At 37.5% G+C, this 27,321-nt stretch overlaps 1 protein-coding gene across 4 annotated transcripts in view; it reads right to left on the bottom strand.

Annotated features, from left to right (window-relative positions):
- Window positions 1-27,321, bottom strand: part of DNAJC13 (DnaJ heat shock protein family (Hsp40) member C13) — a 53,763-nt gene that overhangs the window by 18,433 nt on the left and 8,009 nt on the right. For 3 of the 4 annotated variants that reach the window (XM_004939445.5, XM_040696665.2, XM_046928918.1), the window contains 33 exons: window positions 24,053-24,128; window positions 23,419-23,568; window positions 23,026-23,067; window positions 21,734-21,934; window positions 20,439-20,645; window positions 20,266-20,361; window positions 20,047-20,138; window positions 19,083-19,249; window positions 18,908-18,987; window positions 18,657-18,826; window positions 17,669-17,768; window positions 17,328-17,435; window positions 16,762-16,917; window positions 15,959-16,015; window positions 14,502-14,623; window positions 13,253-13,328; window positions 12,213-12,308; window positions 11,911-12,054; window positions 10,640-10,654; window positions 9,904-9,986; window positions 8,601-8,754; window positions 6,439-6,542; window positions 6,205-6,364; window positions 5,521-5,583; window positions 5,096-5,197; window positions 4,858-4,962; window positions 4,015-4,217; window positions 3,469-3,553; window positions 3,117-3,271; window positions 2,520-2,565; window positions 2,156-2,310; window positions 1,361-1,562; window positions 496-611 (listed from right to left, as the gene is read on the bottom strand). In XM_004939445.5, the coding sequence (XP_004939502.2) occupies window positions 496-611; window positions 1,361-1,562; window positions 2,156-2,310; window positions 2,520-2,565; window positions 3,117-3,271; window positions 3,469-3,553; window positions 4,015-4,217; window positions 4,858-4,962; window positions 5,096-5,197; window positions 5,521-5,583; window positions 6,205-6,364; window positions 6,439-6,542; window positions 8,601-8,754; window positions 9,904-9,986; window positions 10,640-10,654; window positions 11,911-12,054; window positions 12,213-12,308; window positions 13,253-13,328; window positions 14,502-14,623; window positions 15,959-16,015; window positions 16,762-16,917; window positions 17,328-17,435; window positions 17,669-17,768; window positions 18,657-18,826; window positions 18,908-18,987; window positions 19,083-19,249; window positions 20,047-20,138; window positions 20,266-20,361; window positions 20,439-20,645; window positions 21,734-21,934; window positions 23,026-23,067; window positions 23,419-23,568; window positions 24,053-24,128 (3,888 nt within the window). The remainder of the gene's footprint in view (window positions 1-495; window positions 612-1,360; window positions 1,563-2,155; window positions 2,311-2,519; window positions 2,566-3,116; window positions 3,272-3,468; window positions 3,554-4,014; window positions 4,218-4,857; window positions 4,963-5,095; window positions 5,198-5,520; window positions 5,584-6,204; window positions 6,365-6,438; window positions 6,543-8,600; window positions 8,755-9,903; window positions 9,987-10,639; window positions 10,655-11,910; window positions 12,055-12,212; window positions 12,309-13,252; window positions 13,329-14,501; window positions 14,624-15,958; window positions 16,016-16,761; window positions 16,918-17,327; window positions 17,436-17,668; window positions 17,769-18,656; window positions 18,827-18,907; window positions 18,988-19,082; window positions 19,250-20,046; window positions 20,139-20,265; window positions 20,362-20,438; window positions 20,646-21,733; window positions 21,935-23,025; window positions 23,068-23,418; window positions 23,569-24,052; window positions 24,129-27,321) is intronic. The other variant, XM_418787.7, reaches the window with a different exon arrangement.

Below are 27,321 nucleotides of genomic sequence, written 5' to 3'. Positions count from 1 at the left end.
CTACAAAAGAGTGGTATTTTTCTTCTAGAGGCCTGAAGTTAAAAACAAGTGGCAAGGTACTGAGTAAGAAATTCCACTGCTATCATCAAGGGAAAGGACAAGATTTGGCAGGTGGAAGGAAGGAATATTAGAGAAACTGAGTTCTACTTTAAGCATATTCAGCTTCTGCCTTATTCCCTGCTTAATATGCTTTAGTCTAATATTCACCATGTAGAATAGCCTAGTGCAAGTTAAGGGACAGCTCAAAGCATTTTTCCCGTTTCAGTTCATCTGAAAATTTCACAGTTATTCTCTCAAAGAAACAGAGCTGGATTTTCCACACTCTGTATCTTAGAAAAAAAGCAGTCTTCCACTGTGAACAACATGGGTACTAGATATAACTGAACTGCAACCAGTAACTGGTTGCAAGTGCTGGCAATAAGCTTCAATTTGTTCACTGTACAGGAATTATTCAAGTGTAGTTACGTGCAACTTTATACATTAAAAACAACTTACTGTCCTTGTCCTTTGGGAAGGTTAAGAACTTCATAAGCATCATCTATTGACATGGTAGGTGGCTTCTTTTCCACCTCCTTCTTCCAGGCTTCTAGCGTATCTTTCAGAAGTTTGATCTAAATAATTACAGTTCATTAGCATTTCATTCATACTCAATGCAGTACACGTCTTTATTAAAGCCACACTTTGCTGTAAACATATCCTTATCACCCATCAGCCTGAATTCAGAGACTATTAACCTCATCCTTTTACCGTTAATAATTACAGTTCTCCCTCCAATCAGATAAGGCATCAAGACTTTGCTTCACTGCAGTGCTACATTTTATTCAAGATTTAGACTGCCTACATGTTTATGGAAGAGTCACAACAGAAGAGGGAGAAGCACTTAAATGATATGTAATAATTCACAGCTACAAGAACCATAAAGCTGCATAAATAAGTTAAATTGACTAGATAGGTCTAGACTGCTAATTGTATCAAGATCTTATCAATTCAGTTAGTATCAAGCTGCTGTTTCCTCTCCATCACAGACAAATAAGAACTAAGACATGTTTTTTTCCCCACCAGCTGATGTTCACTGAAACACTGAAGTTTTTTGAGTGGTTGGATGGTGGTTTCTTTTTGTTTTTTTAAAGCCTCTACAAGAATTGCTTAACCTCTGGCTGCTACATAGCATGAGGTCTATTCTGTTTTAAGATAAAGCAATGTTTAACCTCTTTGCTTATTAACTGAAAAGACAGGATTGATTATTTACTTCCAACAAACATAGCACTTGGTTTCCTTACGTTTTGTTACAAATCCCACTTTTATGAGCCTGAAAGAAGAAGAACTGAATGAGTTCTAAAATTCTTAGAATTTTACTTACTGGATCTTTAATTGGCCAGTCTGGAAATCTCAGTGTATCACAAAGATGTTTGAGGTAATAAATATTACAGAACAGTTCATTTTCCAGTTGTGGATAGTTGATAACTGGGATAGGGCAGTATTGGTAGAGTGCCCTTGTATTGCTTTGAAGGCGAGGAGTGAAATCAGCAAGATGAGCAGCAATCTTCTCTATCATAAGACGTCTGAAAGTTACAAAGTTAGGTTGGACACTTGCTAAGCACAGTCCTCAAAATATGGTAAATGCAGAAGGTGCATTCAACAACTTCTAACAGAAAGATTTCCCCAAGATATATGCCAAGTTCCAGAAGGGACTGTTGCCCTATTCTGTCATGAAGCTATTTAAAAAAATAACCCAAAGTGACATTTTTCCTCCCTCAATTTCTCTCTACTTGGAAAACCTTAAAATTTTATTCTCATGTTAGAGTTGACTCTCCTAGACAGGTGATAGCAGTAAATGAATGTAAGTATAACGCAGTCGGCAGAGGTAGTGCATTCTCCACACATGAAAGGAACTCGAGTACCACACAGATAGATGTAAAACATTGTCAGATGTTCACAGGAAAAAAAAAAAATCCCCTTCTTTCTGCCAATCTCCCTGCCTGCTATTTTTGATAGAAGCACAGGACATTGCCCATGCAGAACGCAAAAGAGGCATGCAGTACAAACATGGAAAATAGCTATTTTAGACTTCAGACAAGTTAAAACTAAGACCTATTCAGCATGAGACGTAGCTGTTCAGATTCATCCCTCTGACAGGAAAAAAAGAAAAGGTTACCTCATTTCATTGCTCCAAATTGCTTCTGGAGTGTCAAATTCCCCAAGGAATATCTCTGAAAATTTTTCTGGCTCATAATTTTCCAAGTAACACACCATTGCTTCAGGAAGAACATGTCCAAGTATACTTCTTTGAACTATATCTTGACTTTTAGTCTGTAAAAAAAAACATGACACTGTCATCTCAAATTTAATCTGAATTCAGCCTTCCTAACCAACTCCATATCTGCAAGACCCTCCTCACCTCTCCCTTACAGATCTTTAATTATTAGGAACTGAGAAAAGCATGAAGTACTGTTGAAGCAACCACAGGTCACTTGCAAAACTATTTGGAAACAGGAAACTATTTTTTATAATTTACTCACTTCTTCAGACTTGAAGGCTTGCTTTGTATGTGCATATTTCAGAAACCTAGAAAAGAAACAGTATTTTCTGTTTTAATTGATACTTAAAACACCTTTGAAAGATAAGCAGAGCAATATAACCCAGCTGGCCAGTCTCACACATTCACTTCAAAATAAAAGAGTAACAATAACCATTGAACGAATCTGAACAAAATCCATGAAAATCTTGGGAACCCCACTAAGTATTTCTATGTTTAAGTGTTGCCTTGTGTTCACCACTTCAGTTTGAAGGTCTTGTTCCCAAAAGCTTGTTTCTTCCACATAAAAAAACAAACAAACAACTGAAAACAGAAGCTGACAGAGACAGCCTTTCCCTACGAAATCCTTCCTGCATCATTTCATAGACGAAACAAGACAACACTTCCCTCCCTGGGAGGGTCATAAGCAATTCATGTTGTTAGCAGCTGACTTGACCGTGTGAAGATGATTCTTTTAGAAGAGAGTGTTTCCATGCAATCTCATTTTGGCTCTAACAAAACATTCCCAGGAGTGTTTAGAGCAGTAGCCATTTCAGGTACAACTGGTCAAGAGGAATTTTAAGTTATTCTTTTTCCTCACCTTGCAATAGGAAGTACATTGGAACCCGTGTACATCATGATAAAGAAGAACACTCCACTCAAATAGAAACGAGGTAACTGAGGGTTATCTTGCATGACATGAAACAACAATATAGCAACTTTTTCCACAAGTATAGGATCAAAAGTCAGCAGCAGCTGAAATCAAAGAACAAGCATTTACACATTAGCTGCTCAAGTAACTCAAACTACCTATCCAAAATTCCAGTTTTAACCAATTCAGTATCAGGACAAGCAATTCAACTTCAAAATTTCATTTAAGGAATACTTCATACAGAAGCAAGTTCCAAGTCAGACTTTTCCTCATTTCCATGCGTTTTTGGGCAGTTGATTACCTGAGTGATATGAGGAAGGCAAGTACTATCTGACAGGAGTCTCTTCACTCTAGGCAAAGGCCTTATAATAGCGTTGTCTTGATCCCTGAAAAAAATAAATTGGTAATGCATTAAGACGACATGTCTTTTCTCCTGCAAGAATGAACGACTTTATTAAGCCATAATTATCAAGCTATTGAGATCAGATTCAGTGCCATTCTTTTTAAGTTTTTTTTTTAAATCAGACTTTGGAAGTGTGGTTTAATATTATACAGTAAAGGCGCTTTATTTCCAAGTTAAATGAGAGCCTTGATCAGAACAAGGCTATGTTGCTGTGCATTAAGAACGTACAAAGCCTGTACATAGATTCCTGCAGCTCCTATCACAGCATTAGTACTGTCTCACTTACAAAATATTTAACCACAGGACTAATTACTAATACTAAAAGGATCTTTAATACTGTTCATTACCATACTACTTGGGTTCTAAGACAAGTGTGAAGACAGAAGTTGCAGTCATCTGTCTGCAAGAGGAAGTTAACCACTTCTGCAGAAAATTAGTGTTTACCTGCTGGGAAAATATCCACACATTGTGATGAGCATGTTGAGTATAAGCGTAGCAAGGTCAGTCTCATTCAACACAGCCTGGCCACTGGCAAGCAAGCACCACTTCAGCTGAGGAATGACTTGTAATGGTCGCCAGCCATCCATACCTTGAGCCCAGCAACGCGTTTTTGAAGTCAGCTTTCCGCTATCCCATAGTTCCTGCATCTATTGCAAGACAAGAGATCAATTAGTTCATTCATGCATTCAGAATTGCAGACATTCCATGAATTCTAACAGAACCAGTCAGTAAACATGAAGGAAATACAGACAGATTAGTCACTGCAAAATCAGGGCACAAAGCGATAGACAGTATTGCCAAAGGCATTTGAAGTTTTCATTTGCTACTGGGAAGAGTGACTGAGATGTCAGAGTGACTGCTACTGTAACAGAACTGATCAAAGCTTTTCTGGAGAATTTAGACATAGGAAGTTCACTGTATTTTTTCAACTCATCCATGTCCCTATTTCTCTTTCCACTCACCCAAACAGTCAGACAGGAAAGAGACCTACAACTTTTAGGTTAGAAGAGCCGAGTCACTTGAGGCACACAGCTACTGCAGTGCTGTGAAGAGAGTTCCAACCGCAGAAACCTAAGATTTGTCCCTTAAGATGAACTAAGAATTTATGTAACAGAAGGTGGAAGCTACAACAATTGCTATAGTAACTGTTATATCAGTATTTGTTTCAAAACTAGGTCTTTGGTCCCACGTTTTCTATACTCTTAGCAGACCTGGTTCTTGGCACAACGTCCCATCATCCAGATGGAAATTTCTTCCATCAAACTTGAGTTAGAAGCAGATAAATACCTCTTGAAAGCTGTAAGGACCACTCCTTTCTTTGTCAGCATTGCCAAAGTACCATTCTTTCTCACTCTCCCTCTTCATATCAGGTGCTGCCTCAATCACATTGCTCTAAAAATCGATAAGATCAGCGTCAGTGCAACTATCACATTTCTACAGGAAATTTAACAAAAACACTGATTTTTTTAAGTATGGTCCTTTTAGCAGAGCAATATATGAATAATAAGAAACAAAGGCTGCATACCTGCAGAGGCACTGTAGCTCTGCTTGTGTGAAGATGTGCTAGAGTGAGCAGATCCACAAGGATTCTAATTCCATTTGAATCCATAAGGTCCTTCACATTTTTCTGTTAATGGATGAACTGAGTTAACAAAACCATTTTCTTGATAAGAGTTGTTACAAGTACTGAACAGTTTTATCCAAGAATCTATTGTGAGAAAAGTTAAAGCATTAGCTAAAGTGCCCAGGATGGTGTGACCACCAGAATACCTACACATTTCCTTCAGCTTTCTCACCAATAACCAACAGTTACCATAACCCAGAATACACTGCTTTAAAGCCTGCTTTGAGATCTAATTTTTTTTTTAAAGTTAAACCTGAATGACTACTTCAGACCATTTTAAACAGCTGAAAGACCCACGAACTGTTAAGTGTACAGGTGTACCTTACCTTATTAAGAATCAACTTGTTGAGAAACAGTATCAGTCTATCCCGCTCAAGCCTATCAGTGCACTATTGCAGCAGAAGAGAACAAATTAGTGTTTGATAGCATATGAGAAGTTACCTTCAAGAATCAATACAGTTGTGCCCACAAAGACCCATTTACTTTTTTCTTGCCCTAAATAATACTACTAATTAAATGCATTATTTACGCACAGCTTTCTGCTACTGAAATTGGAAAGTCTTCTTTCTTTCTACCATTGTCTTTTTTCCTCTATCAAGAATCAAGGCAAAATAAGAGACCGGTTCAGTTTCACTTAAAGCAGCCATATCTAAAACCCACACCAATGTTGAGCAAAGAAACCCCTTCTTCAGATTACATGGAGATTATTTTTACAAGTTGTATGTGTAGTCAAACATAATTCAGCAGACACACTGAACGGCCAAAGCAGTTACCATTAAAACACAATCCATGGCACATGTCCATCTAAGGCTACCATTTAATTAAGTCTGAGGTTGTTGCCATTATTCTTAAAGTCAGCATTTCCAAATATGACCAGAAACAATGTCATCCTCTCAGAAGCTTTGTTTCTTGTGCTCGTTTCAAATTTCACAGCAACTTGAAGAATCTCAGCATATGCTGAACTAGCTATATATTAACTATTGTATCACATTGTTTTATATAATGCTTACCCGTTCTAACATCCCAACAATGTATTTAGTATCAGAAAACGGTCCTATTTCTTCATGACATCTTCCATAAACAATGGCCAATGCTTGCAGACATAGGCATTTCATATTTACTTTCGGGGTAAGCAAGAAGCGATGGTAGAGCTCATTGAAGAATTCATATCTAGGAAAGAGAAGAGATCTTAGAAAAGAAAACAGAGAACTTCAGAGTAAGAGAAGATTTTAGTAATAACTCACGATTTTTTGATTGCTCCACTCTCTTCAGTTTCATCTTCTTCCAGTAACAACCTCAAATAATAATCCCCTATTTTTATTTCCTCCGAAAGGCACTCATATTTTACCTATAACATAAAACACGTTACTTAGTGAAGCAAAAAAATTAATGCTTACTGTTACGTTTTTGCTTGCATACACATTACTGCATTTCCTATAATCTGAGGAAGATTAAAATCCTCTGCAAATTTGTGGTTTAAGAAGTATACATCTAAAAATAAAAAGCATAATTAAGCTCAAAGCTACTGTTGCTCTCCTGAACAAATGAAGTATCTGATGTTACTGAAATCCCAGCCTCCAGTCTTTAACCAGCTTGCATCTAACATCAGTATTTTTAGTAACTTGGATAACACATTTAATGAGTCAAGCTTTAATAAGCAGTTACCGCACTGCAAGATATTTTACTCAATGTTACTACAAGTATGAAACACCAGCATCATTTAATTACTAGCAATACTTGATATTATACTAGGTAATTAAAGTCTAGATGCATCAGTATACACACAGAGAAGCAGAAGTAAAATTGCATAATGAGAACCATCATTAACTTCAGAACAACTATATTACATCTTAACCATATGCCTTGCTGTTTAATGGTTTTAAGCATTTGGCAAGCACCTAATTCAGAGGTAACTAACATACCACAAGCCACTCACTGCAGTAGTTGTTCCTATCTACCATTTGCAGACAACTTTTTGTGGCCTCATAACAGTGATCTACAGATTCAGTGACAGAACACAACATGAAGAGGTCCCACCAACAAGCAAACTTCCAGAGGAACGTGAAGCCACAACCCCCTTTGCAAAGTGATGTGTTCCACAGCTGGCAGAGAAGCCTCTGTCACCACTACGTGAGCTAACTGAAATACTTAAGAGCATGGCCTGACAAAGACTTGATTTAAACAGCAAGCATCAGAGAGCAGCTGTTTAAAGACCACACTGCAGGATCCGCCATCAAGTCAGTCTCAAAATATCCTAGGCAGTAACTGCAAGAATGCTAACTAATACATTCCAGTCGCACAAGCCACAGAAGGAGCACAAAGTGCATATGGGAAGCCTGTTTTAAAGTTTCAAATCCGAGCTTTTGATTCTGCCTCAGTTAGCACCTCTGCAAGTGAAGAGACTGGAGCTGAGATAGCAGATACTGCTGTGCCTGGGAGTCCTGCTTCTGACCCATAACTGAAGGAAGCAATACAAACCCAAATTTAGCTACTCAGTCTGTAGTGGTGCGATAGGGATAAATGGAGCACCTAAAGTAGTTCCTTCTGACGCTCATATGACATCTGAGAATTTCTCAAAAGCAGCAGTTCACTCATTTCACTAGTACAGCCCTGCTCAAATTTTAACATGAAAGTTGTACTGTGACAATGTTGGCATTGACAGTATCCATGAATACCTTGTAGCTGAATTCAAGTGTGATTGTGTTTTGCTCTAGTATTACATGTGACATGCACAAATCTGTACAGACCAAAGCAGTACTTAGACAAAAGCAGAGTACAGGAAATATTTATTAGCACGTTACTGGAAAACATCTGACAAGTTGTTTTGAGAAAGCTAAATTAGGACTATATCAGTCCCTTAATAGGAACTTGCAATGCTGTTTTGACTTCAAGTACTGCTATTCCTAGAATGTGAAAAATCTTCAATCTATAATCTACAGAGCAACATGGGTTTAACCACATAACCACTTGATGATTTGACAGGTCAGTACTTAATTGCCCTAGGAGCACAGAGGTATGGTGGAAATAAAGACTAGAAACTTGCAAGCAAGAAGTGACTCAGAGAACTACCCAAAACAAGTCTCATGAACACTCAAAGACAAGTATGACAACAAGTATGGCAATAGCATCATACCAACTTGCCTTCGTTTCTCTTATGAAAGTATAATTTATCTTTAAAGTGTCACTTGTCACTTAGCAAGACTGAAACCTCTACATCCTGACAACAGAAAATACTACCCATCCATAGCCTCAAGCCCTGGCAGTTTATTCTATAACCCCAGAAGAACTGTAACTTGCAGTCAGGGACTTTCAACACAACATGCACTCAGGCAGCTAGAAACAAACAAGCAACATTTTAATTAGCCATATTTTACATATGCAAGTTCTCCAATAGAGAGTCATTTACCTCAAACTCCTGATGGTTCCACGAGATAACACTAGCACTACCAAGTTCTCTGTCAATATTAAATGCTCTCATTTCAGACTCAAGAGTATCTCTCAGTTCTTCCCGTGTTTTGAAATTCCAAATCAAGTTTGATCTAGCATGATCCTGAAGAAATCTAGGAAAGAAGTCAAAAAGTTTAAACTCCTCAAACATCATCTGAAAGACAGACAAGAATCAGTGAGTAAGCTAGAGAAGGCTAGCATTACTGAATCTTAATTAACAGGCACTGAGTAGCAGTCTCTAGTTTGTTAGAAGAATTACACTAATTTGCTTTTATACTGTTTTCATTGTCATGGACGTCTAAAGCACATCTATTTCCTCTCTTTCGACTCAGTTATCTGCATGTAGCTCATGAACTGGGTATTTGCAAGCTATTCACTGTATGTCAGGAAGGGCTAGAAATGAACAACCACCCAAGGCAGCAAAAAAGCACACAGCTTGCGTACATTTTGAACAAGAACAGTGGTTTATGCAGGAGAAGAAGTTGATGTCTCAGATGTCACAAGACAGTCAGAAGATGCTGTTCAGCGACAGTTAAGAACAGTATTTGGATCTAGAGACTGGCTGAGAGCAGTACTTGAATACACAAGGATTAGGAGCACGTGAATCCTCCTTTTATGGAGTATATATGTAGAGACAAACCACATAATTTGATGTTATGAAATATTAAGCACCAAACACTTAAGTCTGTTGAACAGTCAAGCTTTACTAATCCATTTCAACACTCCCAGACAAAGAAGTGATGTTCACTTTTTTTTTTCAGATGGAGGTCCCTCCCTTTTGAACTTTGACAGCTGTAGGAACTCATAGATAAGCAAGCTACGTTTAGAACTTGTGGCACTATTTAAAGCCCAGTATACAAATGTTTTCTCCCCATCAGCCTTAAGCTCACTTTTATTCCAATTCAAGTTAATAGGTACCAATGAGTGTACAAGTTGATGCATCAACATACTACAATATTAGTATATTGTAATGTTACTTTGCTTTAGCCTTCAGCATCATGGAGACCTGCACCTGTAGCTTGTCGATCCTTTTTTGATTCATGGAGTAATAAAGGATGTAGCTTGATAATATTAGAGAAGCTTTCAGATTTCCCTTCCCCTTACATATCTTACAATTTCCTAAGTTTCTGTTATTAAGCACGTACACCATTTCAAGGCAGGCAGCAATTGAAAGCAATCCACGGAGACTCAGTAGATATTAAAAATATCCAGCCAGATAAAAAGTTGAATCAGACTCCACCACATTAATTCCAGTATTTTACCTGTAATAGAAGAGATCCCAGTTTGCTTCTATTTTTATTCTTTGCCGTCGTTTCCTTAATATCACTGGCTTTTGAATAATATTCTGCAAAAAAGCCAAATTTGAGAAATTAACAGCAACAGAGAATCCACATTTTCCCTTTAAAATAAATAAGCTGGGGTTTTTATTCCTTCTAAAGCTGTACTTTAAGTTAAGCCTCATTAATAAGCTCTCTTTCCAGCACGTAGCAGTAACAGACTTCAGCAAGTGTTATTTACACTATCATGTTAAATCATGCTAGAGAAACTTTCAGCTGTTTCACAAGTCAGTTGTTTAAAAGCAAGTTCTCTCTCACTGAGAAAAGCTTAGATCCCACCACCAAAGCAGTCTCAGTGCTAGCAAGATTACCAGGATAAGTCAGTATGCTTGATATACTGCATTTCACAAACAAACCAACCATGCAAGACAACAGTACTGTTAACGCTGAGCCAAACAGGCAAGCAGAGCTTTGAAGACTGCTTCGAGAAAAATCCATGGGACCAGCAGTTCCAAAGCTGACTTCTGGAGAAAACTCCAGAAGACTACTTCGTTCTTGAAAGAAAACAATTAAGGTAAGTCACATAAATACGTCTCAAACCTGACTTGGCTGCTGAAAGGTTCCCCAGTTTGCTCAAGCATTAAATCAGTGTTACGTACTACATGCAAACAAGAGTCTGAGCAGCATAACTCACACGCATGGCTGCGATACACAGACTCACCATATTATTTCTGTCCTGATTTTAATGGCAAGTTGGAAGAAAAGGGAAAAAAAAGGAACATTTAACAAGTCACAATCATTGAACTAATTCAAGGTGGTAATATCAAATTTGCTACTACCCTGTCAAAGCTACAGGTGCATATATGTGAAATTCAACAGCTCAGAACCTTGGACTGAAAAGCAATCAATTACTTAAGCTCAGTATACAGACAAGGTGCTTAAAGATGTTTGCTGAGACTAATACTGCAAAGCATCCTGAAGTGCAATTCACCTTTATGATGCCAGTTTCCACTTTTTCCTTTCACGCTTTGCTTTGATCCCAGTTCAGTATTACTCCGCAGAGTATCTATCAAAATGCTGCACCTCATCAAAGATCAAGCTTTAGCAACATTTTACAATGTTACAATGGTTAAGGATTTCCCATGTTCAAGCTTAGTGTTGCAACAGGTCAAGTATGAAGACTGGTGTGATCAGTGCCTCACACGCCACTGCTCTTTCCATCCTTCCTTATTAGTAAGGAAGGGATAGCAGATCGCCTCAATTTCCGGAATGCACAAAAACAAGTTTAGTCATGAGACTAAAGAAAGTTAAGGGAAACACCTCCTGATTCAAAGTCTGTCATACAGAACACAAAAACAGAATTATGAGAAAAAGGAGACCTCCTACACTCTCATTGTCTCAGACCAAAACAACCACATGTTAAACTTAGGTTTATACATAATCTTTTGTAATTTAAGCACTGAAATACTTGACTTGCTGTGCAGCTTTGTCAACCTTCAGTGAAATTCAACCAATTAAGAATTTGTATTGCTGGAATGCAATACAAGGTAATATAAAGCTTCAAGTAGGTCCCACCACATACAAAGAACATCATTTCAGATGTAAACAGCTGTTTGACTGTATTTGGAAGAAGTTATGGGTGTTTTTGCTACGTTTCAAAGAAATTCCTATTCTCCTGTATAATTAAAATGGAAGAGATGCACATAAGCTGCACTGCAGTTTGCTAAGGTGTGCTAAAACAAGAACAACTTAAAGCTTAACCCATATCCCGAATGCATTTGTTGACTACTCTATGTTCTTCCTAGAACCCATTTCTAACAAAAGATGAAGACCAGTAAGAGTCAGAATTTAGTAAACAGAAGCAGAAGAATGAAGTTTCTCATATCTCCACACTTCTATTACTGGAAGTTTTCCTATCATTTCAAGGAGAGGGCGATGTTCCTCTCTCCGCTCAGCAAAGTTGCTGTAACAGAGAGCTTTAAGTATTTTTACCTCTTTTTGAGCTATTCCCATCCTGTCTCGCCAGTGCATCAAGACTAAATCCACTTTCTCTTTGGCGAATTTTTCAACTTCTTTTGCAGCTTTTCCAGCCAGTCTTTGCCACTCTGGCACTTTATTAAACTTGCCATATTGATCCTGCAGAATAAATACCATTAGTTATTTGCAGCTGCAGGTTTATTAACATGTTAGATGCAAATCAGTGCAATATTTAAGTTTCAGCATTAAAAAAAAAAAAAATCACTAGGACTACACGTCTAGAGAATGGAGAAGGTAAGACAGCTACATTTACTTACAGATGCGATCTTTAAGTTATCTCTAACATGCATCCTATCAGCATCTTTTTCAGGAACAGGATCAGTACTGTCAAGGTATGCCAGCAAACCTGGTGGCTAAAAACATTTAAAACCAGTGTGAACTCAGCTGCAACTGAAGGAACAGAAAAACATTAAAGCAAGCAACAAGATGTTTTCTTTAAATTAGAAAGCTTCAAAACAGAATGAATATTCTAGCTAAAGCAAGTATGTAAAGTTGCAGCAGCTTTTGGTTTGTATTAGTGAAATGCTACCACCCTCAACTGACATGGAATTAAGCTTAGGTACAAAGGAGCTCTCTTGCCTATATCCCATTTCTTAAGAGAGCGCTTGCTGAAGCTAAGGACTGCAGAAAGAGGAGATCCTACAGCAGTACTAAGGCAGATGAACACTGAAAAGGATCCATGGCATGTCCTCTCATATGGACACATGACATTAGAGACAACGTTCACATTTGACTAAGCTTTCTGGAAGTCAGTGACCAAGAAAAGGACAGTCCACTTTGCCAAAGATATAAATTAAAAATAACTAGTATTTTAAGTGTCATTTCTCCAGATTTAACAATTCCTTACAACAATACTTGATAAACTAGCTTCACTGAAGCAACTTCTCTGAAAAGCTGTAAGAGTGAAACAACACAGGATGTACCAGCCAATATGTAAGTTTAGCAGTTACAAGCAACCAAAGCTAGAAAGGCCTGAAAGCATAAGCACAACTGTTGCATTAACCCTTGGAAGCACCAAGCACTAGGGACTATCATTTACCACATCACCTGCATTTTTCTTTCAATCAAGAAAGTCAGACACTATTGTGTTGAACTTTTTTTTTAAGAGTGGCTGGAGAGTGACATAATAAGAATCTCAGATTTTTCTGTACAAGCCATCAGTATCCTTCAAACAGACGCCAGACTGCAAATCCCTCCCCTAATGGAAAAGCAGATGTTTTAACTATAGCATACCCCAAATTTCCTAATACCACAGCAGATTTTACTCTTACCCTGTCTATATCCCATTTTTACTCACCAAAATACGTTTCAGCAGGTTCATAGCAGTTTTGTTCTCAGCTGTCCAGAGGCCAACCAAATGTCTACTTAGCTGCCTGAAAAAAGTCATTGAGAGAAAAAAACTGCAAGTTAGTATTTTATATAGCTTTAGAAACGACAAAAATCTATACCCTTACCATGCTGGTGAAATGAAGATGAGCAAGAGGTTTGTGGTCTTAAGTGTGTAAGAGCACAAAGCAATATATTGTTCCAATTCAAGTATATGCTCAGCATGCTTTAATGCGTTGGCTTTAAGAAATTCTAGTGAAGTTAGTGGAACAGTAGCAGCACATGCTTTTTGATCTAGACCTAAAAGAACACTTGAGCAATAGAGCAGAAGCTAAACATCTAATTTAGAAGTGTAAGTTTATCCAGCTGATCTTAAGCTATAGTTAGATTTAAGTTCTTAGCTGCTCTACTTGAAGTCCTTAACACCAGTTATTAGCTAGGATAGCCTCTTCTGGGAGCCTGCCTTCTATGCCAACTGACACTTTCTGCCAGTGTTTGTTAACATTGGTTCTAACATGTTAAACTAAAGCATCACTTAAAAGCAAGTTGTCAGTAACTCCAAACAAAACTCAATGATGGAGGGTTTCACGCTAGCTCTCTTCTGAAAGACAGAGCAACAACAAGTTTCACTGATTACTGCATTGCTTTAGCAATTCTAGTGCTTCAGCAAGGAGTATACCTTCTATAACCTCCTTCTATATCCTCATATTAGGAGTGATAATTCAGTTGATTCCCCCATTCTGATCAGCATGCCCTCAGGCCCGCTCTTAGGGCTCGCAAGTTCTACTCAATGCTGAATATATGGAACAATTTCTGCATGAGACAACTTCTCTCAGATCAGATGGTTGATACTAACTGCATGCAAGATGCCTGAGGTATGCATGCTAGGATTTATGCAGTTGTCTAATAAAGCTGAGCCTTTTTGCAAGTTCAAAATATTCTACTCACTTTTTCTTTCTCTGAATATTTTCAGGAAAAGCAAAACAAAACAAAACTTGAGCCTTTCATGAGCAACCTGAGTCCCATTTTGGCAAAGAAACAAAATCATTTTGGCTGCAGTCTCGGTTCAATTTCTCTCTACTTAAGCATTCCATCTTCTGAAGAAAATACCATTCTAAAGGATTGCAAGAATTCTTTCCTGAGCTCCCAATGTATCCAGTGTGAGCTAGGCCATCACTTAAGACTTTTTAAACATGATATATCAAGTGAGACTGACATACCTATTAGTAAGCATCCTCTGATCTGTGCTTATTGTAAACATAGCAGTGTGCAAGTGACGAGGTAAGGCACCTTCACTGAGGGCAAGATCTTGCATTTTGGTAGCAATCTCTTTGTCTCCTTCCTTTGGAAACAGGGCAAGATGATTACTAGAGAAAGAATCTTAGTTAAGCTGTTTTTATCTTAGTCTACAGTTTCAAGACCTTCTTGGCCATCAGCTATGTCAACTATCTAAAAGCCAGAAGCTACATTACAGTGTGCTTTAACTGCAAGTTTTCAACAGCAAATGATCAGAGTTGTAGTAAAGTCAAAGACCAGATGACTGGTAGTTCTATCTATGAGGACAGTAACTGGATAAGTTGTGTAAGAAAGCTCCTATGATAGATCAGGAGATCAGTTATACATTTGTAATTACCACCTCCACACTATAATTGCAAGTCAGGATTAAAAAAAATGACAAACATAAGTAATTGTTTGTTACGTGAATTTGGTCAATAGGAATTATTTCTAAAAATGGTTTGGACTTTTTGTTTTAGACAACTGTGTGGATAAAAGCCACTCATCCAAAATACATTGGCTGCAATGAATAACTGAAAACAAAACTTTTGTTCCATTTTTACTTGGCCATGTCCCTCTTTACGATCAAGAGTCATTGAAAACGATAAGAGTCATTGAAAACAGTAAAGCAACATTTAGCTAACACTATCTGGTGTATCAGTGGAAACTTGCAGATTTGTAACATCTCTATTTCAAGTGTTCGTTCACTTCCATTCCAAGAAACAACTAGATGCAACTCAGATGCATAAGCTGTTGTGACACAATGAGGCTTTAACTTAAGACCTGAGTGCTGAGAGTCAGTTAGCAAGGTCACAATACAACAACCATGAGCACCCCTCCAGAACTATGGACTTGGCCCATGCATCATGATATAGCTCTGGTATGGAAGCTATCCAAGTCAAATCTTTCATTAAAACAAGAAGAAAAAGAACAGAGGCTGACATAACTAACTTTCTCTGGAACACTGCTGCCTGCAAATTCCAGCTCCCATTCCATCTGGCCATTTATTAAAAAAAAATAAAAAAATCCCCGAGATATGGTTTCTTCTCCTTAAGATACCCTCTTTAACATGCAGGACAAGTCTAGTGGTTCTGAGGTATGTGACTGAGCTACATACAGTATTAACAGCCATACTTTGACTGCAGTATGAATACATGCAAGGCACTACCTAGTGTCCCAACTTGCATGCCTTCTAAACCCCCAAGTGCAAAATAGAGCAAGTTGCTATATCAAAACACCCAGAATTAAGGTAGTGTTCTGTTCTTCAACCTCTCCCTCAAAAAATGGGGAAGCTGATGTAACATAAAGATCAGGTATTGTTGAGACAATATTGAGATTGCACTTCTGAAATAGGCAATGCATATTTAGTACGCTGTCCCACGTAACACTGCTGAACTCTCACCTCTATTATTGCCTTCATCACCAAACCTGCTCCTTTCACAATTGCCATGGAAGGGTGCTACAACAGAAAGTTCACAAAACAATTACTGCAAAATTCAAAGATCGGATTATCCACGTGATTCAGTCTCCTTAACTCATCTACACAGATACTCTTAACTCCAGCTCTGAGCAAAAATTAATCTAAGTTTTGTGAAAGTTAGCCCTAGGAAGAGTTCTAGTCCTACACCTTTGGAAAGGTTCTGTCAAGCAGCCATCAGGTGGACTTCTGTTGAAGTTTTTACTCTTCTAACTCCTATTCACAGAGAAACAAAGTTGACAGGAAGATAATCTAGCTTAATATCCAACTTTTATTTTAAGGTGTTTCCAGAAACACAGCTTAGATAACTCTATTTTGCAATGATTTAGCACATCATTTGCTATAGAATAACTCCCTCAAATCAACATCCAAAGATAAAGCAACAGGTAGAAAAATTTAAGGCAGATAAAATTTAAGCACATCAACGAGCTGAGCAGAAGACAGACTTGTCTTTCAGTAGAGCCGGAAAAAAAAACATATTTACTGACTAATTTCTTGCTCTAATGACATTAAAATTTGTATTTACTTACTAATTAACATCAGTAGAGCAAGAAAAACTCAAATTTACTGACTAATTAATGTGTCTGATAATACATACTTGGCATTATGAGCAGTTAGCACTACTGTTTCCTCTTTTACGAAATGAGAGGAAAATCTGTATTATAAGTAGTAGCAGGAGTGAAGTTATTCTTATTTCAGACAGCAGAATAATAATTGCCAAGTCTCACCTGAAAGAGCTTAAATAGTGTTCTTCCGTTAGTAGCCACCATTTCCAATAACATGTCAAACTGCTGCCCTTCAGTAGTCTCACTATATGGAGCACATAGGGCAAATGTCAGGAAGTCCAGAAGTGAACTAATTACTAGAGCACCTGTCCCATGATCCTGGAATTAGCAGAAAAACAATGCCATATTACTCAGAGGAATGACAAAGTATTGGCTCTTAGAACGTACCAAAGATTCATGATCCCATATATGAGTGTATTGCAAATTACTTTTTCTAAGCTTTAAGTCCATAAGTACCAGTTAATGCTACCATCTTAGTTAAATGGAGCACCGTGCCTTTCATATTAAACAAACAAACACTTTTTTTACATGACATTCCCTAGATTCTTCAGTATAGATGGCTACATTTCTATCCTGCTCAGATCCAAACAGATTTAACACTGAAACTATTCTACGGTTTCTGCATTTAATCCCAGGTACTAAGACACTGAAAGATACAGCCAAGTATGATTGTTTTCACAGCAATTAGGAAAAACACTTGAAGCTATCTGTTCCAAAATGTGACTTACCACATGGGAATTAAATTTCTCTAGCAGATTTTCTAGAAATTTCTTTGAAAAGAGAAGGGAAGCTTTGTTCAGCTGTTCCTGCCTCAAGTCATAGTCATCATGCATAGGCTATTAAAAAGAAAGAGATTCACAAAACAACATCATTTCAATGCTGAATTATTAACAGCTATAGTGCAAAAGCCACACACATACTACTGCAGGTTCAAGTGTACCAAGAAAACATTATCTCAAGTTACTCAATGTCTGAGCACACTGCCAGCTGAACTGCAGATGTTATCTCTACAGCGTTTCGCTTGAAATCACATATTACAAAGTGAAAGATATTACAACTTAATACTTACACACATAAGAGCACAAAGCATGTCAATAGCGGCATGGGTTACTCCATCATTGTTCCTTTTCAGGGCCTTCACAACCTTCATTCCTAATCGTTCTCTAAACCTTTTGAAAGAGCAAAAAAAGCAAAACTACCAAGATTAGATAGGAGTGTTTCTAAGTTAAAAGTCTAGTCGTGGACCAAAAGCAGCCTGTTCACACTGCATTTGGCAAACCAAAACCCTGATGTTTATAGAAATTTCAGATTCCTCAGTAGGAACACATTAACATTAGACTTCACTGTTAACAATATGCAGCACGTTCACAAAAATAGGCATATTCGTATAGTTACAGGATAGTGCTGGCACAAGACACTTCTCACACACACAAAAAAAATCACAGTTTTCTAAAGGACTCAGACTACATATGTTACTCTTCACATCATTCAGTCACCCCATAAATCTGAAATTAGAAGTGTCCTGAAGAATTTCATTTTCAGAAGAACATTAAGCAGTTTTTCCTGTTTCCTTATGCTAGCCAACTAAGGCAAACCCCAAGAAGCCTGTACTTATTACTGCAGGAGTACAGCGCAGCTTATAACATTAAATTTTATCTTATGTTGAACTGAAGAAGATAGTAATGACATCAACATAGTTCCTCGTGCTTGAAGTATCTACTTCAAGGACAGACAAAGGTGTATTTTAGAAGTATTTTGTCCAGGATAAAAAAAAAAAAATCACTAAATGGTATTTGACCCCTAGGGGAGAGTGTTTAGGAAAGAAATATCAGCTTTACAAACCAGTGACCACTTAGGATTCTTAATTTACATAAGATCCCAATGACAGCCTTAAACTACTGGCAATGATGATGTGCACAACCTTCCAGTCTTTCAGAAGGAGCCTAAAGTCAAATCCTCAGCTTTTAACATCAGATATTAAAAAAAAACTCAAAAACCAACAACCCCACACAACTATTTTCACCACTGCTTCCAAAATTAAAAGACTTCTCACTTACTTTGGAAGTTGAGTAAAGGCAAGGAAGCCTGCTTTTGAAGCCACCAGTCTTCTTACTGCTTGGAATTGGCTTTCAAGCTCTGCATTAGATGCTGCAATATCTCCTTCTTGTGAGAGCAGTGCTGTTATGGCATTATTAATGAGTTTCTCCTTGTTTTCTGAGAACAGGCCCTGGTTAAGGAGTAGGAATTATTAATATACTTATGTGCATTAACAGCACCTTAAGAGGAAGGGCAGAGGATTTGTTCTTACATCCTGTGTAACTGCATGTAATACTCCACTGTAGGAGATGTTAGCGTTGAATCTGAATACAGCATCTGCAAAGTTACCATCTGGAAGAAGATAAAAATTTAAGTATGAAGCATCTGACTAAGCATCTGGATGGTTAAAAGAGCATTATAAAACACTGTAATAAGCTTTAGCTTACTTGGAGGAGTAGCCAAAAACCTCAGATGAAGGCTCTCTACTTCTTCATCTACAGGCATACTGAGTAATCCCCAGCGCTGGCCTTTTTGTGTGGAAGTCATTTTCACACACACATCCCTATTACCAGAAGCTCTCACTCCATCCAGCAAACTAGCTAGGAGGGAATCTCTGGGTTGGGAAAAAGACACACCAACAAAAGTTAAATCAGAGAAGTGGTGCCAAAAGAAAGAAGAGAGATGGTCAAAACAGTAATCAAGAACAAACTGAATGGAAACATTACATGGATTCTCTACCAATAGTGATGCTAACACCTACACCTCCAGAAGAAGTCCAACTTTCTAACGTACATTTCCCCACTGCAAGAACAGAACTGAATTACATCAATTACAAACAGCTGCAGCCTTTCACTAAAGGAATCAACTCTAGATTATCTGTGAATGTATTACATGCATTGAAGTTGATTCTTCCTTGTCCTTTTTTGCAGAACCTCACTTAGCAGGATTACCACATTACAACTGCAACCACCCTCAGGACTAATATTGTTGGTTGTTTCAAGTAGAATCAACTAACTGTGTTGAGCCTTTGAGCTGTCTTCTTTACAGTTCTCATATTACCACTCTATTTCAATAATGCTTTATTTTCACTTACTTTACAGTCTAACCTAGAACAACAAACACAGAACAATACTGTTTACAAGAAACAACCTTCTTTTCCGTTTTAAACTGTTGAACAAACATCCTTACATAATCATTTGAAAACTTTCAGCAGATTCACTTGAAGTTCAGATGAATGTAAAGGGGAGAGATTTAGATCCTGTAACAAATCCTGATTTACAAGTGGTAGATCACTAGAATAACAAAACTTGGAGTTAACACTTTCAAGGGCCAGTTTCTGGAGGCTGAGACTCCATAACACTACAATGACAATCTCCATTTCAACTCATAATCCACAGCAACTCCAGTTACCTTTCTGTTGAAGAGTATTTCCGAATCTGCCCTTTGATAAATTCAATGGTAAAAAGCTGGGGATTTTCACAGTCACATACTATTGCAAACACCTAGAAAAAAGAATCATGTTCATAAAGTTATGTTATTTTTCTACTCTGTCAATACCTTATACACATCATCAAAATCGTACTGTTAGAGCTTCAACTTGAAAGAGGGTTACTAAAGGTTTACTCTTACCTCACCCAAAGGTTTCAAAGTCACGATGTTATAGGTAGCTGGATCCCGTTCAACTAAGCAAGCTTCTGTAAGAGCTAGTACTCTTTTCACAGGTTCCTTAAGAAAAAGGATATGTTAGGATAGAACTCATAGCACTTCAGAGAAACTAAGTTAGTTAAGTGTGATACCCTTACCGAGTGTCTAGGTGTTATTTTCTGGACAACAAACTCTGCTAAAGACGTTATAGATTCATCATTGCTGTATTTTCCAAAGCGAAGATTCAAGTATTGCTCAAATTCTAGGGATTCTTTCCTTATCCTCAGAGAGATGCCTATGAAGTTGCCAGCATGCTCTATTGCACTCTTGATAATTTCCTCCCTTTGCTCAGATGCAAACAGGTGCTGCAAGTTTTGACAAGAAACAGGTAAAATATGTGGCACACCACAAGAAATCAGTTCTGTACGTAATCCTTCATTATATATATGCTTAACAGTGGAAAATCTTCCCAGCAGCTGGGCAAGCTAGGGTTGCCTTTGTTAAGTGTATAAAGAGAAAAGGTTTATTACAAAAGATGTCAACGATTAGGTTTAAATTTCTCTCTCAAAAAAAAATTAAATACATATTCCTAAAGGTTATTTTATACATATAAAAATATATATTCCTAAATGATACACTCCCACATATTAACATGTCATTAAAGTAAACATCTACGTGACCTGTTTGTCCACTCTTGGCAACAGGCTTGCAAAAGTGAGGAGCCAGAGGGAACCACAATATGGCAGCCTCGTGAGCTACCTGTAGGGCCACCATTCAATCTTGCTAAGTTGCTTTTAGAGGACGTCACATATTCCTAGTTTTATGCCAGAGAAAAGCATACTGCAGTACAAAAACAAGGGAAAACCTGACCTAGAAAAGATGCTCATACATTGTAATGATTGAAATAGTGGCATTTAAATTAGCAATCACAAATTTCTGGAGGTCAATTTAAGCTGCTAGCAATATAATATTTAGAAACATTTTTAAAAATTTTAAAACAATATTACAATGCAACATGCATTTCCCAAGCAAAGTTACTGAATATCAGATCAAGACCTAAAAAAGCAGCATCATCACTGACCAACCTATTCCTCAATACCTGCATCAATTAGTTAGATTAGTAGTGCTGCCCACCACTTCTGCACCTTTGTGAACTGTCAGCAAATCCCACATACACAGAGCATTTATATTCACTACCCATATACCAGTATTATTTTACACTTCACTGTTTTTACATGCAATTAGCAAAAGCCCCACACACTGTTCTCAAATGCTTTAATTGATTTCTCACTACTGTGGAAAAAACTATTTAAAACCTGTCTGCAAACCATGAGGATCCACAGCTGTATCTCACGAGTACACAAACTTTGTTCAATTTACACTGAAGCCTTACTATTGAATATGCAGACATAAACATCCTAATACAATACCAAGATGTTGCTTCAGTACTTACCAATCTACTAAATCCTCCATAGAGGATACAGAAGCCTCCTTGATAGCCAGTAAGATCAACAAAGCCTTCAATGTTTCTGTAGTCATAGGAGCACAAGACTTTATTTGTTGCAGGATCAATTTGGTCAATACCTCCAGGAGTCACTTCCAGAATCACAGGTTTCCTTGTATCACTCCAGTGGTGTTTGTAACAGTTGTATCTCTGCAGTGAGAACTACTTTTAGACATTTCCACAAACACACCTTTACTACATAGCAATAATTTTTCAATCTAGTAAGTAGTGTGGGAGTAAAGTTCGAAAAATTATACCTTCCCTCAGTGCTCTTATCTATAATGATAACACTGAATTAAGGGAAAGCAGCTACCTACTGGCAAGGAAATCACAACAAAGCTTAAGCAACACATTTTGAAGAGAGAATAGCAATCCTAATAAGTTTGTCTTGCTGTAGAAAGTGGTATGGTGACAGACTACATGCATCTGTGGATAGCTAAGGAATTACTTATCACACATGATGCTGCTCAGCCAATAAAGACTAGCTGAAGGAAAACTCATCACTGTGGGGAAAAATTTTCATACCCCGCAGTCATACTCCATTACAAATACAGACCAAATTAAGCAAGCGCAAGTTAGAGTTATTTAGAAACTATAATAAGACAAACTCCCACATTTGATCAATGTTACTATGGTCATCACTGCATATTTAGTCTGTGCAACACTTTAAATTAATCTTAACACTTTAACTTAAGTGATATCTTTTGTGAGCAGAAGACATAAAACCAAGCACAAGATTCAGCTCTGTATACTGCCTTGCTTATTACTATGTTGTATTCATTAAATGGCAATCATGTCCTTAATGTGACCTAAACAAAACCTCACGCGAAACAGTAATCCCACATCAAGCGTTTAGGATGTTATGCAGAAGATCATTCAGAGTTAGAAAGCAGAATGCTGGAAATAGTAAACCCTGAAAAATGAATTAAAGCTTGTTTCTATTCCTTCTTTCCTGCAAATAACAAATCCATGCAGCAAAGCCCTTAACTTCAGTAATGACATTCACTGTATGTACCACTGTGAGGCTAAGGCCAAGGGAAGAGAATTCAAAATATTCTGCCATTCAAGGGATTGTCAGTGCTTTTGAGCAAATTCTGATTTTTCTCAAAGCAAGACTTCAGATCCCAGTTTACAAGAGCTATTTGAAGTACCACACATAGCACACACATAACTTCCAAGAACACTGCAGAAATCTTTAAATCATTCAATAGCAGAGTGAACCAGACAAGCAAGATACTTACCCGCCCTGTGATTTTTCCTTCTGAGAAGTCTGTCCTGAATCTCTGTTTAAAAAGAAAAATTAGCCATGAATGAATGCAAATGGTTTAGTTGATCTATCCAGTTAGTCTAAATTTAAACTGGCACACCTGACGTGTAATTTTAAATGATTTCAACTAAGCCTCGCTGAAGACTCACCATTTCAGTGCAGTTTAACATATTCAGTATTTGTAGCTTTACCTGCTCTGTGTGCTACACTAGATGCTGCAACAGACACTAGACTGGGTACATCAACATAACAGCTCAAAAGACAACTGGCTTCTCAACTTTTTACATAAGGAAGAAAACAGTAAAAAATCACAAACTGTAATGATAATCAAGTAATTACTGCTTGTTTGAAGACAAGATTGACTTACCAGTGCCTCTGTAAGGAGTTCTGTTCTGTGCTCGGTGGAAAACTTCAGAGTTTCCGACTTTTTTCCACTCCCTTTGCGAAAAGTTAGACTAAATTCTGTTCCTTGTCCTTTTCCAACAGGAGAAATACTACAGATATCTCCATAAGGCCACTAGACAATTGGAAGTAATTAGGTTAAAATTACTAATTTTAAAACTACATCTCCACTTAGAACCCCTTAATACCTGTAATTACCAAGTGAGTTGCTGTAATGAGACAATAGCTGGCATACTAGGTGACAGTTTTAGCTTGAGCTTTCTATTTAATACTTGGCAAAGTAAGTAAATGCCCTGAGTCCCTTCAGGGACATAGCCTTACAGTAATAAAACTTGTCCCAGTTCATTTCTAACAGCACATCCAAAAGCAAACTATTGTTTCCTGATTATTAAATTGCCTTAAAGTACAAAAAAATTGGATATTTTTAGAGCTAGTGAAGGCAACACCAGTTTTCTGTTTTTGCTGTAGCTCTCTTCTGTTTCTACTCAGATCTCACCAGACTTCATAGTTTCTGAAGACAGAACACCACTATGCACACTGGATGGCATATAGAAGATAGAAAGCAATTCTAAATAGCCATATTCAAAAGGAACAGTTACCTGATTTGTAACTTCTAGAGTGTTTGGATTGTATGTGGTGATGGCGTGAGTTCCAACTGAAAAGACTCTCTTATACCTAAAATAAGAAAGAATACGGTAGTTCTTCCAGAAATCAAATACAAGTCCTCTTGAACTGCAGACATTACATTAAGATTCTGTATACAAGCCATTCTTAGGAAATGAATAAGGAATTCTCTTTGTCAAGTTCCTTTGTCCTACAGAGCCACAAAGGGGATATACACATTAATGGCTATTAACTATATTTCCTTATTCGTATCTTGTATGTTATTGGAAAAGTCAGGACCAAAGACTCTCGAAGACTGCAGTGGAAATTGCTACCAACATAGTCCAGAATACACTAGAAGAAAACAGTTTCACTGGAAGATCCAATCTTCAAAGATTCTTCAGTGTTAACCAAAAGTTGAAGTATGTTACTGAGGGCAATGTCCAAATACCTCTTGAACACTGACAGGCATGGGGGGGTCAGCCCTCTGAAAGCTTCTGTGTGAAGCTGTCTCAGACTGAAGTTGTAATATACAATAATCCAATTTGCACACCAGGTCACAACACTGTAACAAGTCTAAGTGCTACTATGGCCAAACCTAGTTTTGTCCACTTTGAGGAAAGCTAAGACTGTTACAGCCAGAAAGACTCAGATCACAGCAGCTGTAAGTTCAATATGCGGCTAGTCATTTTACACCAATTTCACAGGCACATTAAATACTCACTGCCATAGTGCATAAAAAACAGCTGTAGCAAGGTCACTGATTCTATTTCAGGCACATCAGAAACAAGAAGCACCAGCTAAAGACAACTAACTTCAATACGTAAGCATGAAAGTGAAGCTTTACCATGGTTTCATTTCTCAGAGATGATCTGTGCAGCATATCCTGAAACATCACTATGTAAGGAGACTACTCAAAATTTCTGAAATACTTTTACAACATAAACAACCAGAATTTGAAACATTATTACTAATGCCTTACTGATAGTACAAAGTTCTTGTTCTAGAGTAATTCTGCCTGGAATTAGCCCCATCCAGAAAGTCAAGCTAAATCTGAATCAGAAGGCAGTTAAATCCATGGTTCTCTTGACTAAAGAAACAGGACCTGAATATGAATACCTTTTTTTGAATCTGAATGAAACTTTGGCTACTTGTCCTTGTTAAAATTCAGCGTAGTAATTTAGGTTTGGGGTAAACTGAGGTTTAGCAGAAACAGGTAAGGTAACCGAATAGCTAACTACTCTGGATTTGCCACACCAAACACTACATTCAGGGGAATAGATCCCTTCTTCCCTCTTTCCCTGTATTCTTGCATGACAGTCCTTTTCTACTCTCTCACTTGCCAGGTCTGTAGCATAAGCCATCATTTATGCATAAAGACCAAGCTAAGGATTTCTACTACAGCTGCAAAAAAAAAGAAAAAGCAATAGTTTGCATGGAATTCAGACAAATTATGGCAGTTAATGAAGAGTTCTGAAGATCCCTACCATTTACAATGATTTTATTTCAAATGAAGTGGTGCAAGTTCAAACCGTTACTGACCCAAAGGAGTTTATCTAGCAGCTTAAGCAAGCACTTCTTTTTCCCAAAGCTTAGAAAACCTGTGATATTAAATTGCCACTTTAAAGATACAAGATATATTAGAAAAGCCCACATGGTTTTCCATACAGTTGAATCTTCCTTATTTAATATGTTACCGTATCATTTAAGAAGCAGATCAAGAGAAGTAGCAACAAACATCTGCAGTTACTACATTTGAAGTTACTATGGCTGCTAATAATTGCACTATATTCAGCGTGTCAGTGAGTGCTCCAGTGCTTGGAATACAAAGAAAATCTTTTGAACTGTTCCTTCTCCTCTCGTTGCACAATTCAGGTAAGTACTCTTTTACGTTTTGCAAATAAAGCTTGTTCATGCTGTTCTTAAGAATTTATCACATGTAGTAAAACACTGTTTAACATTTTATTTGCTCATTTAATATACTGAAGAATCTTCAACGATCACACAATTGTAGACCAGCTTCCAAACGCGATAGCTTTTTCTCTTCCCCCTTCCCTGAGACTCATCCTTGCATTTCAAGATATAGGAAGTATATTCATTATCCAGCACTTCTGATGTTACAAAGGACATGGGACGTAAAAGCAGATTTGCTCACTTACCACTTCCTTCCTTTTCTCTCCCTACGCAAATTCAGAAGGCTTAATTCTCGTTGCCAAAACAGAGACAACTCAAAAGTCAGCTCTTACACAAAATCTAAACTCACTCTTGACCAGACCTTCGTCTTTAAATATGCAGAGCACTATTTATACCTCCAGGCCTTGAAGAATCCAATGCCAGGCTGTTTCAAGAATAAGATCTTGAAGCAAATGTCCCTTTGTTCTATTAAAGGGACTACTCTCTATCCACTAGCTTCTCAGAAGCACTGTCAAGCTCAGAAGTTATATAAAACAGTGTTCCATTTGCAGAGCCTCAGACCAACTCAAGCATCATTATCTGTACTGCTAGAAAACATTGTAATGCAGCTCACATACAGAATGCCAAATCATGTGAACACTCAGTGATTGAGGCCCACTTAATATTACACATTACATTATTGGGTTTTTGTTGGTTTTTTATATTATCAATAGATGGCACTTGGGATGCATATAGAACAGTAAATTCCTTCTCAGAAATCAGTTATATGCAGCTGCATGTTAAAATTTTGAGAGCTGTATGACTTAAACGCTCGGTAGTATTTCACATCTCCAAATACCAAGTGTGCATTTAAGTATTCAAATACAAGCTTCTCCTGCATCATAAAAAGCAGCAACTATCCACTAAATAATCCTACCCCTTTTACTATAAGAAAAGGTGAAGTGCCAGTGAGCTTTCAACATAAGCCTCTGTTTTAGATTTAGTTTTAGGTTCTATAAAAGTTGATCATTTATGAGAACAATACCAAAGTTCAAGACCGTCTTACTGTGACTTCAAACGCTTGCAACATGAAGGAGCAGGCACTTTAATGGAAGGTACTGGGCATGAGGTGTAATTTGAACACTGTGTATTTTACTTCCACCAAACGGCTCCATTTGTATGCATACTAAATTTGCAGACATGCACAGGAACTTCGGGGGAAAGATCAGACTGTATTGTGAAAAAGATTAAGGGAGAGAAACTAATTCCAGAGTTCTTTAACTTTATTGTTACTAATGGAGACAGCTTAATCCTTCATGCTCACAGAAATCCAGATGTGTAGATTTTAATTCAGGTAAGCTTTGATTTAAAC

This window comes from Gallus gallus, chromosome 2 (genome assembly GCF_016699485.2).
Source record: "Gallus gallus isolate bGalGal1 chromosome 2, bGalGal1.mat.broiler.GRCg7b, whole genome shotgun sequence".
In the NCBI taxonomy this organism is placed as follows: Eukaryota; Metazoa; Chordata; class Aves; order Galliformes; family Phasianidae; genus Gallus; species Gallus gallus.
The sequence above is the reverse complement of the archived record's forward strand: the minus strand, read 5'-3'. Positions and strand labels throughout refer to the sequence as shown.